The 12,290-nt window shown below is 39.4% G+C and overlaps 1 protein-coding gene across 1 annotated transcript in view; it reads right to left on the bottom strand.

Annotated features, from left to right (window-relative positions):
* The window catches only part of PHLPP1 (PH domain and leucine rich repeat protein phosphatase 1), a 137,374-nt gene that overhangs the window by 53,202 nt on the left and 71,882 nt on the right, over window positions 1–12,290 (bottom strand). The window contains exons 2-3 of the mRNA XM_005526485.2: window positions 11,145–11,341; window positions 9,030–9,155 (exon numbers count right to left, since the gene is read on the bottom strand). Coding sequence (XP_005526542.2) covers window positions 9,030–9,155; window positions 11,145–11,341 — 323 coding nt within the window. The remainder of the gene's footprint in view (window positions 1–9,029; window positions 9,156–11,144; window positions 11,342–12,290) is intronic.

The following is a 12,290-nucleotide window of genomic DNA, read 5'->3' as shown; positions in this document are numbered from 1 at the left end:
GCCTCAAAAAAAATTAAGAAGAAACCTTTTTTTTTCTTACTTCTGTTAGATTTATTTTTTAACAAGGACAAGCTTGCTGTACTGCCAAACATGCAGACTTTGCAATGAGCAGCCCTGCAGCAAGGACTTTCTTTCAGCATTTTTTCATTTCAGCATGAGAAAATCATGCAGCAGATCCTCATGGAAGCAGTGCTAAGGCACATAAAAGACACTAAATGCAAATCATGCCTGGTCAGTCTGGAGGCCTTTTTATGATAGAGACTGCAACAGTCAGCAAGGGAAGACTAAACAATGTCATCCACCCGGACTTCTCTAAGGCCTTCAACACAGTCCCACACAACATCCTTATCTCCAAACCATAAGGACATGGATTTGAAGGGTGGACTATTTAGCAGATAAGGAATTGCTGGATGGATGCAGCCAAAGTTGTGATTCACAGCTCTCTGTCAGGTGGAGGCTGGTGGAGGGTTGTGTCCCTCAGGATCACAGGTCTTGTGTTTAGTGCTCTTTAATATCTTTACCAGTGGTATAGTGAGATCAAATGCACCCTCAGCAAACTCACAGATGACACAAAAGAAGGAAGAGATGCCATTCAGAAGGGACCTGGATGAACTTGAAAAGTGGGCCCGCAAGAACTCATGAAGTTAAAGAAGTCCAAGTCCCAGGAGCTGCACCTGGGTCAGGAAGCGACCCCAAACATAAATATGGACTGGTAGAAGTCATCACTGAGAGCAGCCTTGTGGAGGGGGACTTCGGGGTTCTGATGGATGAAAAGCCAGACGAGCCAACAATGCACACTCACAGCCAAGAGGGCCCACTACAGGCTGGGCTGCATGAAAAGAGATACGGCCAGGAGGGCAAGGGAGATGATTCTCCCCTTCTACTCTGCCCTTGCGAGACCCCACCTGGAGTGCTGCATCCAGGTCTAAGGTCTCTAGCACAGTGAAGACGTGAACTTTTTAAAGCATGTCCAGAGGAAGGCCACAAAGATAATCCAAGGTTGCTCAGAGACACTGTGGATGCCCCATCCCTGGAAGCGTTCAAGGTCAGATTGTATGGGGCTTTGAGCAACCTGGTCTACTGGAAGGTGTCCCTGCCCATGGTGGGGATTTTGGGACTAGATAATCTTTCGGGTCTCTTCCAACTCAAACCATTCTATGATATACCACAGATCTCAGACTCTTGACAGTAGAACTTAGATTGGAAGTCTGCTTGTCAGTCTCCCCAGCCACACATGGATAGGGTGGTAGGGTTTTTTTTTGTTTGTGTTAAGCAAGAGATTATGCTAGGCCCTCAATTTCTGATCTAGGTTCTTTGACACAGTTGTATCATACGGATTAATTCTACAATGAAATTAACTCTTTTCATGCCATTATTCCACTGTAACTCAGAAGGGCCTTCTCGCACAAGTATTTTGTAATACAAATAATTACGGATATAGCTCTACTGGCCTGTGGCCTAAAACTGGTCTCCAGCACTCATTCCTCTTCTCCTTAGAGACTCTAATCCTTCTCTACTGATTACAGAAGAGGCCTAAGGAGAGTAACTGTCCCTGAAGTTAGGTTTTGCTAGTAATTCCTCTCCCTTCTTCCTTGGTCCTAGACTTTGCTTGGAAAGGCTTTCAGTGTTACAGCCATTCAGTTTCAAGACCAACTCCATTATCACCTTACACATACCAAAAAAACGTGCAATATGTCAGTCCCTGCAATCCCCTCTCATCTTACAGGATGTGTTCACTGTGGACACGTGGTTCCCCTGCGCTTCATTATGCGCAGCATTACATTCATTCTCCCACTCGTTTCTACTCTTCTGCTTCCAGAGATTAATGAAAACACTTTGGGATCATTCTGGATTGAACACACCTTTAAAGGTAACATACGCAACACCTCACTGAGCTTCCAGGTGATGTTTTCCCGCATTTATGCAAGAGCTCCACACATTAAGCTTCAATAATACTAGAATCCGATTTAGAGGCTTCAAAAGACAGTACCTGGGTGCTATTCCAGATGTGTGGGCGATACCTAGTTTTCTGTTCTCACTCTTGGCTGCAATACTTCAATAACATCATCATTAACTGAAAGCAGCAAGCCCAAAACAAGAACCACAGACTCTAAATTCCAGCAAAAGAAAAAAACCAAAAAAATCAGGGAAACTATTCCTCTGAAACACAAATTAAGAGCTTTAGAATCAGCTCTTTACTAAGTTACACTTAAAAAACATTACTTTAGAAACAGCTGAATGATTTAGATGTGCAAAATTAATCAGCTGAGACAAAATAGCAGGCTTCCTTCCTGAACCATCACTACACTGACTGACTACACTGAAACATACCCAGAAGTTAATTTCCAAAATGTTCAACTAAGCTCTAATAACAAAAGGCACAAAAGAATAGGCTTTGCAGGGAAAGAGGAGGAACACTTTCAAGTGTTATCATCAAAAGAGTAACAAAACTGGCTTCAAGTTTGTTTTCCCCAATCTTCTGCTTTCACACTTGAGATGATAAGAAGCCACCAACAGCAAGAATGACCAGATATGACTTCAGAGCAAAGGTTCAAGTACTGAAGATTCCATGCACAGAGAAAAGAGGAAGTCAAGTTCTGCATGGAAACCAGAGGTTTGTTTATGTTTGAGTACTTGCAATCACCACCAAAAGGAAGCTGTGGGTTTATTTTTAGGGATCTATTTTTAGCAAAAGCATTATCTCAACATTGTCATTTTATGGTATTAGAGGAAAAAAGGTTTCCTTGTACTAAACTTAGAGTCATCATATTTCCTGTAAGTAAAAACCAGCTCAAAAAAAAGACCCACTGAAAAATGAGAAAATCTTTCTGGGTTCTCTTTTCTTGACTAGATGTTGAATCAACTTTTCCAACAGGCTAATGGGTGCTTAAGTCTCAAGTGTGAAGAAACCCCAATTGTTATTCCCAAAGAAAACAAGCTTTGGTTACAGGCTATTATCAAAGATGCCCACTGATGCTGGCAGTACACTAGACTAATTTTTGGGTCATATTAGAATAAAGACTCATTTTCCAGCCTCCAAGCTCAACTGGCATAAGAAACAAACCAACTACTTCATGGTTACCTTCTCAGTGACCAACTAGCATGTTCCCGACTTCCGACCTGTCTCGAACACACAAAAAAACCAGGCAGTCCAGAACGACAATGACACACTCAAACACAGACTAAGACTAAAAAGTTAAAAGGAAATGTCATAAACTCATAACTGCAACACAAATAGTCTGCTTCATACAGTCATTCCCTGTAGAATGACCACAGGTGATAACCAACAGCGAAAGGTAAAAGCAAAAATACTAATCTAGAAATTCAAATTGCATGGAAAGGAAAGTTCTCCACAGTATTCCTCCAGAAGAAGGTAATCCATTGCTTAGGGGGCTTAATACACACTTGGAGAGGAGACAGTGCATCCAGTGAAATAGAAGTATTATCAGCACTGTAACAAGTAACATCCCAAATAACTTAAAATAAACTACTTTATGCTTGTGTATGATTTCTTCCCTACACTCACCATTGGTGCTGTTCTGTGATCAAAGCTCTGCAAAAAGGTATTCTGAACCTGCTTTGACCAGTAAGCATTAGAAAAGCCTGTCCCTAATGCCTCCAGAAACAACTGAAGCTTGGTAATAAAAATCACTGCCGTGATGAACTCTGTGAAGACAGCTCATTACAGTATCCAGAAATACATATGAAATAGGTCAATCACCTAGAGGGCAAGCCAAAGCAAATATAATGTAGGGCTAACTTAACCATGAGACTAGTGGATTCAAGCCTTCTTTATAGACTGGAAACTGTATTTTGTATTAAAAAGCTCTGCAAAGTCTGTGTTCCAAAATGAAGCTGGTGTGAACAGCTCACAAAACTTTTCCTGGTTGACTATGGCTGACAGGAGAAAGCTAAACGCTAATATCTGAGAGTATCTGAAATAAAGCTATATGCATAAGTGGATATGCCTTATTTCCCATCACTTTAATTAATGAGCAGAATCTTACGTGCTGAAGGAAAAAGCAATCCCATGATTAATGATATAACCCTATCTCAAAGGTGGATGAAGCACAACTGAAAAGCAGATACGTCTTTAGCAACAGTGCTCAACTGTTGCTCACTGAATTTCCTCAGCAGTTTCTGCAAAACACATCCAAAAGCTAATCATCTTGGTCTCCTATTTTGGAAATACTTTTGCAGAACTGCAGTCAAGGTCAGGAATTAATTTCTATATTCTGTAGAATTTATATATAAAAATGTGCTCTGTAGCATGAAGTACGTGGTCAGAACTCAAACCTTTTCATCAGATTAAGTATCAGAGTTACAGATTAGCTCTGTCTTCTTTACAGGGCTCACACTCCCCTTTTACAAGGGTCTCTGTACACAACTGTCAAATTTGTACTGTAAAAATAATTAGAAGGCTGAGGCAGACGCTCAGAACTAGATAGCTTTAGAGAAAAAAAAAGTGAAAAGCAAAACCAATACTTCTGTACTGCTGCTTCAGGTAGATCTCAACACAAGTTGAGGAAAGATGGAGACTATAGCTGTAGAGGCTCCTGCATTACTTACTTGTATAATATAAACTAAATTCTAATCTGTTCTTATCTTCTGCTAGCTTCACAGTGGAAATAAATGTATTAAGAGATCATTCTGCACTGACATGAAAGGAAGAAGGGCAACATGGCAGCATGCCCTTCTCAGTTGAATTTGCTATTCTTGCTATTTTTACCATGTTTTAAACATAATGTACACTGACATCATCATTTAGTCTCTCCTTTTTCACAGGCTACGGTTGTTTGGAACACCACACACTTCCACTACAGACTTTAACACAGAGCTGACTGAAACAGGGAAAGGAAAGTACAAGAGCACACAGGAGAAAATTCTTAGATTTCATAGGTTTTAAATCCTATTTTTGGACATTTCTTGTATTTTCAACAGCAGGCCTCTTCAGTGTGTAGGACTTAAGCCCCACACAATAACTTATTCACTGCCACAGCTGTCCAACTCTGGTTGATGGTGTGCAGACACACAAAGCTCTGGGCCTGTACAACTCTCCCTACCTACACAGACATGCACTATCTACAGCCCTTGTCCCTCATCGTCTCTCTTCCTCTACCTACCCCATTGAACCAAGCACCAGAGCAGGAAACAATTGTCACATGGAGCTGTTGACACACATGCTGCTCTCCTGCAGCCAGGAGGGGACAAGTTCTGTGGGGTCAGATAACTCATCCCAGCCATGCCCAGTGGGGCACACTATTTCCAAGAAGATAAAATTCTGTAATGCATCCTGGCATAAGCTCTGCAATACTGATTTCCGAAGAAGACCTTGACATCCCATTTCAACTTGGGACATGGAGGACTGCTAATCCTTTTATACTCCAGCCAAACCATCCATGTCATGAATTGTGTCACAGGCAACATTCACAACAGAAATTTCACACGTTGAAAAATGGTTAGGTTTAGCTGTTAGAAGCATCAAACAGCAGACCACATCCCAAATAAAAGCCTCACAACAGCAAGTCCCACCACTCCCTAACACTGTATGCATAACACCTCTCTCTCTTCTACATTAAAGCTGTAGCTTTTTAGCTTTTGGAAATGCCAAATGAGGAACATCATCCCCACTATTAAACAGTTCTTTGCCCTGTCCTTCTGCATTTGACATTCAAGTAGCAAACAGTGGCAGATTTGCTGTGCAAGTAATTGTGACAGTTCCAGAACCATGATGACAACCTTATGCAGACAAAATTCTTTAAAGCTGTGAAGATGTTCCTTTCCTTCCCCTCTGCTCCCCCTTCCCAGTTGCATAAGCTTATTTTTCAACATTTGGCAAGAGAATGAATGCATTAGATCACAAAGGACCAAATCTGTTGCTGTTGTTTTCCTTTTAAGCTTCCTTAATTAGGCCTCCAGTTTTTGGAAAGTAAAAGGAAAGAAATGCACTGTGGTATAGAACTATCAATATTAACGAACAAGACACATCTCCAGCTTTTAAAAATATTCTGTTTGAGGCTAAATCAGAGTATCTAAAAGTGACCTATTTGGAATAAGTATGTCGTCAAGTTTGATATTTAGGTCAGTTTTTGTGCAATAATTCTAGTCTGTCCTGAAAACAGTTCTCTTCACCTCAGGACATGTACATATAGGAAAACCAATCCCAACACCTATTCACCTTCCTAAAATTTATGGAGGCAGAGCATGAGAGCCGTCTTGGCTGTGATAGATTCCACTGTTAGAATGAACCTGATTATACAGGAGCGATGCTTATTTTTAATTAAATTGAACCCCAGTCTCCACAAACATGAATTCAAATCTTTTCAAGCATACACATACTTATTGCAGGAGTGATGCGTTAGGATTTGTCTCATTCTGAAACACCACTAAAAAGTCAACACTGCCAATATTCTGTGGGGAGAAAGACTGCAGAGCAAGCATTCTTTGCAAGTCTCCTTTCAAGATTGAGCTTGTTATTTAAAAGTTAAAATAACATCTTCTAGCTCTTATGAAGTATACAGAAGACAGACATGAAAATTTTTTTCATAGTTAAAAACTGAACTGAGCAATTTTAATGAAATATTTTACCAGGGATTTCATTCTGAACAAAAATTTATAATTAAAGCTTTCATTACACTAAGAAAGGATCAGAAGCCTAGCACATATCAGGAGAAGAACTACTCTGATGAGCTACCACTGAATGTAAGTTAACACAAATGTCACTTTCAGAACAAATGCCATTAAACAACGTCTATATTTAAAATACAGTCTTAAATATTCTTCATAGCAATTCACAAAAGTGCAAATACTATATACATTACGAGTATTAGGAAAGAATCTGTAAGCACCATGTGACCTAGCCCACAACTTAGCAACTAGAAGCTAAGTTTCAGAGCCATAATACCTCTGTTCCTAAATTTACTTGCTTTTTGAAACACATTATTTTCCTGGTTAGCATGAATATTTCAGCAGCTTTGAACCTGATTCGTTTCCAAACACCTGAGGCAGAATACCTCATATAAATGTTGGGGGTTTTTCCTAGCATAAGAAAATTAGTTTGCCTGAACTACAGAGCTGAAGATTCAACTTCCATCATTTCTTTATACATGTAAATCAGGTGTGTTGCACCTTACAATTAAGCACTTTGACACAAACAGCACCAGCTGGAGGAAATCTGAGTTACTTCTGCAGCATTACTAGTTTCCCTGTTTCTGTTCTTCAGAAACAGTGTCACTGTGCAGCACTTCCCACACAACTGCCTTGCATACAATCATGCTTGTCTCTGTTTTTCAGTCTCAGGACAGGAACCCCAAACATCAAAAAAACAACTTGAAGTGGCAAAGTACTGTTTGAAAACCCATGAATGCAGAATGCCAAGTTTCAGGTTTGGGGGCTGGGAAGTTGGGGAAAATGCCTTTATTTTTCCTCTAAGCATACTAAAAGGGTAGCATTGAGAGTTTATTCACATCTGACAGTCTGAAAAGACACTTGAAACTATGTATTTTCTTTCTCCACTTACATAAAAATGGGAGGTTATGGTGAGTGCATGGGGATGTGTTCTCATGCTGGCTATCATCCCAATGCTGTTAGTCATTTGGGTGAACCAGAGAGAAAGAGAGAAGCACAGCATGGCACAGAACAAGCTTATGCTGCCAGTAACTCAGAGGGGCTTTCTGGCCATTTATCTCTAGCTCTGAAGTTCATTGTTTTCCACTGTTTTCCTCACTCATTAGATTTGCTTTTCATTTATCTGATGTCAAACCCTCTGGAGATGAAAGGACACTGCTGTCCTAGAGACAGCCCCAAAGTGGCAAGAACTCAAAAACCTGACACCCCATGCCTCACCATCTCATAAAACATGCCTTGGGGATTTTTACCTTGAGGCTTAACAGACCTAAGCAGATATGCCAGAACAACTTCTTTAAAAATAATTCTGAAACTTACTAGGAAAAAAACCCTAAAAGACATTTTAAATTATGCATGTGCCTGGAGGTGCATTAGTTATTGTTAGAAGAAAGTTAGATATATAATCAAACCTCTTAAAAAGCCCAGAACCTAGGCTGTATCACTGGAAATCATCTGGATAGTATATTATTGCAATCTAAAGACAAAAAAGATCTAGTGCTGAGTGTTTTTAAGCACTGCTACATAAAATTAAGTTACTTTTATATAGTAAAGAGCATTGATAGTCCCATCAACTACAAAAAAAAATGAACAGTTTAGGTCCAACTACAAAACCAAATAGAGGATGCTGACAGCACAGCAAAATAAGTCTACTGTAAAAAGTATGAGAAGTAGAGTGGTTCAAGATATATAAGGCTTTAGCAAAATAGTGGCAGGGATTAGGTGATAAAACAGACAACTGCAAAAACACCTCTCAATGACAAAGTGGGACTGAAGAGTTAAATGAAATGACACAGGCCCCAAATTCCTGTAATTGTGTTCTAAGCCCAGTATAAAATTTGCTATACAAAGGTTGTAGTTAGTAACCTTTTTTCACTGACAGGAAATTATTTGCATATTACAAATAACCCAAAAATCAAATAGTTATTAAACTAGAGAGAGGTTCAGCAACACTTCAAAGCAGGAAAAAAAATCCTTTATTCTAGCTACTTAATATCTAGGTTCTGTGTAAGGAATGAATTAAAAAAATCCTGACATTATTTTATTAAAACACCAAAAGAAAGCTTTTTAACTGAAATGTTGACAGTTATATTTGTAATCCTTACTGTTATAATGATCTCAATAGATCCATTCAGCTAGCTAATAAGAAAATGGAAGAAGTTCAGTACACCACTTTGCTTACACAACCTCAGCAGAAAGAAGTCTTGGTGTAAATGCAGAATTCATCTCCCTATTGCCTGTTACCAAGAGCTCTCAAATTGAGTATTTCCACACAACACTTACAGCAGCAACAGCAGTTCTTGTCAATCAACCCAGAAGAGGGACAGTATTGCTTCATGGAGAAGACTGAACTGGGGGAAACTCTCCAAACATCCCATTCACACCAGAGTTAGCAGCATTCTCACCTTTGATGCTTGTCGAAGCCATCGCAGATATTCAGTGAAGTTATCAAAACAAATGTAGTAGGTCTGGCTTTGAGGTCCAGAGGAGCTAAATGCTAAACAGTGCTGGTGCTTTTTCACTTCTTCCACCTACAGCAGAGACACAAAACTGGGAGTCAACAAGAATCAAAACTCTCTTTGCAGAACTCCCCAAGGTAAAGTGTGCCCAAGAGGAGATTATCAAGTAGAGCTGGACTAGCCATCTCAAACACCCAAACTGGATCTTGGCTGACAAATATTCATGAAATCTACACAAGCAGGAATGAGAACTGAAGGAGGAGAGAACTAATGGAGAAAACCACCAAGAACATAAACATTTTAATAGAAACTGAATACCATAAAAGGTTTGCCAATGAAACGCATTTAAGACTGTTTTTATGCAACCTAAAAAAATACAGTTTATACTCCCTGGTTATTAAAAACAGGCTTAACAAAATGCTTCTCTTGCAGCCCAATTAAATTCTTTGGCATTTCTCAACTTGCTAAAAAACACCCAGAATACATCATTCTGCTACCATACACGAGAAGTCCCACACAACTTATGGTCTCAATGCCTCAGTACAGCATTCTGGAAAGCCTTTGCAAACCAGGAAGTGCAGAGTATTTATGGGGATGAAGAAGAATATTTTTTGAGCAATAATTTAAAAAACACTTAGTTCTGTGCCAAGCACCCTCCTCCCAAGCTTTGTCAGCAGAGCTTAGTTATCCTTTTCTTTTAAAATTTGTTGTCAACTTTCTGCTCAACACAGTCTGCATGTTTTACATCACATAAGGCATTTCTGTGCAAAAGCTACTTAGAAATTACACATTAAGCAATTAAAATGGTACAGAATCTTTTCCCTTTTTAAATTAAAATTAGTATATTGGCATGAAAAGAATATTAATCTCAAGGAGAAGGCTGATGGGAACCTTAATCCTGCCCTTTCCAGGAACCTAAAGCCAGGAATACAATTTACTCTCACAGTTCACACCCTGTTGCCAAAAGAGGACAATGTTTCTACTTCAGTATCTCCCTGGAAGAGCTGGAGAATCTTGTGAAGAATCATAAAACAGGTAGGAAAAACAGCTCCTAGAAGGCAGAACTACTTTTCACACTGCTACTACAGAATATTAGTGAATCAACTCTATTCTGCATATATAATATTGTGAAGCTTGTTTCTTGCCAAATAACTCTTTAGAATTTAACTTTACGTAAGGTAAAGGAGAATTACTTAAGGTGTAAATTCATCCTCAAGATGATGATTCTCTTCCCATTACCTCAGCCAAATAAGACAATGCTAGTTTTCTGAAACACTACTTAGATTACAACAGTGTTGTAATCTTACTGTATTCACTACAGTTTCATGGAAGAGTTAAGGTGGGAATGGACCTCTAGAGGTCATCTGGTCCAACCCTCTGCTCAAGCAGGTCCACCTAAAGCCAATTGCCCATGTCCAGATGGCTTTTAAGTATCTCCAGGGGTGATGAATATGCCATCAACTCATCTGGGTAACCTATGCCAGTGCTCAGTCACCATCACCATGAGAAAAAAATTTCTTTGTGTTCAGTCCAGGATTCCTGGGTTTTAGATGTAATCTATCAGAAAAAAGTTTGGCTTCAGCTCCTCACAAGTCAAAATGTTGGCTGCCATTAGCTTACAACAGACCACTATTCTTACAATGCTGAATACTCAAAACTCCCCCAATGTTCAGAATAAGCCCATGCCCTTATTTATTGATTTTCAGAACTTAAGAATAACCCAGCATGGATAAAACCTGGATGAGGAGGAACAGCACAGATCATACACGGTAGATACGCACGTATCCTTTGATTCTATGTTATTGCACATATAAACTCCTTAACACTGTACACAAGAAAATGACACTGACTGTGCATCCACTGCTTCTCTTTGTAGTTTTAATCCAAACTTTCTAAATGGTTAAATATGACCAACCATAATCAAAATTCATTTATATACTCTGAAAATCCCATTTACAGAAACAAGCTTTTGGAAGGTCAGAATCATCTTAATTGCATGCAATCTTCTCTTCATAAAAAGACACAGGTTAACCAAGCAAATAAAAAAATAAAATATCTTACTTTTCCGCCAATTAAAGGGAGGACATGCATCTTTCCGGTCTGGCTTTCTTTTACTGATGAGACAATTAGGCATGTTCCACAAAGGATAGCTTGGCGTCTTGTCCATCTGTTGACTGGCAAATGTATTTTCCCTTTTCGAACATTGTACATTCCTGAGAGCTGAATCCGTTCGGAGCTGCCAGTGCTGTGGGGCTTTCCTGAAATAGAAACAAAAGCATCCACTTAATCACAGAAAATATTCGCCTCTTTCACTCAAGTCATCCTGACACTTGATCAGCAAATTTTCAAGCTACAAACAGCAGCATGACAAATTAAATACAGCTTCAAAACCACGCAAGCAAGTAATTCAATATTAGCTTCAGTACAGTCTTCTTCCATAGGTAGAAGGATGTGACAGGTTGGTATCATGAGGAGCAGGTTACATTAAATAATCAGCAATAATCATAGAAGCACCAACTAATGGTATCAGCCTTCTCTGTGGAACCTGAAAATCAAATGTTCATCCACGACAAAAAGTATTTGGCTCCTGTTGAGTTCACATGGTGTGTGGTAACCGCAAAAGGGAGTGATGTAGTGCATGCTGACCCTGATCTTTGCATTTCCATGTCTCCTCTGGATATCCTTCAGGTCATGGTTCAACCAGCTTCTAAAGCTTTCCAAAGAACACAGGTCCTATCTTCCCCAGCCCACACTGCTCAGCCCAAACCCCACAGCAGAGGCAGCACACTCAGCCATTACATTAGCAGGTGCAACCTAGACGAAACCCCTCAAAGACCCTGCTTCAGTCTGAGTAGAGATTCGAAAAGAGTGGAGTTCTTTTGTCTGTATTACAATGAATTCACTATTTTCAGTAATTCAGATTGTTAGCATAACTACCAATTAGACCAAATCTGTTAAACTACTTTAAAAAGTCTACGATTCTACTAATCTAATCTATTACTAAGATTCTGCCCTATAGAAAACATCATGGGCAATGGCAAAACAAAGACAAGCATCTCTCACCTCTGCTCTTTCAGGATGTAAATGGGAGGCACAATTTACTCATTTTAATCTGATTTATCTACACCAAGTTACCCTATCAAACCCTAAACAGTCCAGCCCAGATCTGAGTCATCCAAATATATCTAAGTATTTTGCAAACAGAGA

The sequence above is a fragment of the Pseudopodoces humilis genome, chromosome 1 (assembly GCF_049639895.1).
Source record: "Pseudopodoces humilis isolate 2021_Gansu_Grassland_sample_001 chromosome 1, ASM4963989v1, whole genome shotgun sequence".
NCBI lineage: Eukaryota > Metazoa > Chordata > Aves > Passeriformes > Paridae > Pseudopodoces > Pseudopodoces humilis.
The sequence above is the reverse complement of the archived record's forward strand: the minus strand, read 5'-3'. Positions and strand labels throughout refer to the sequence as shown.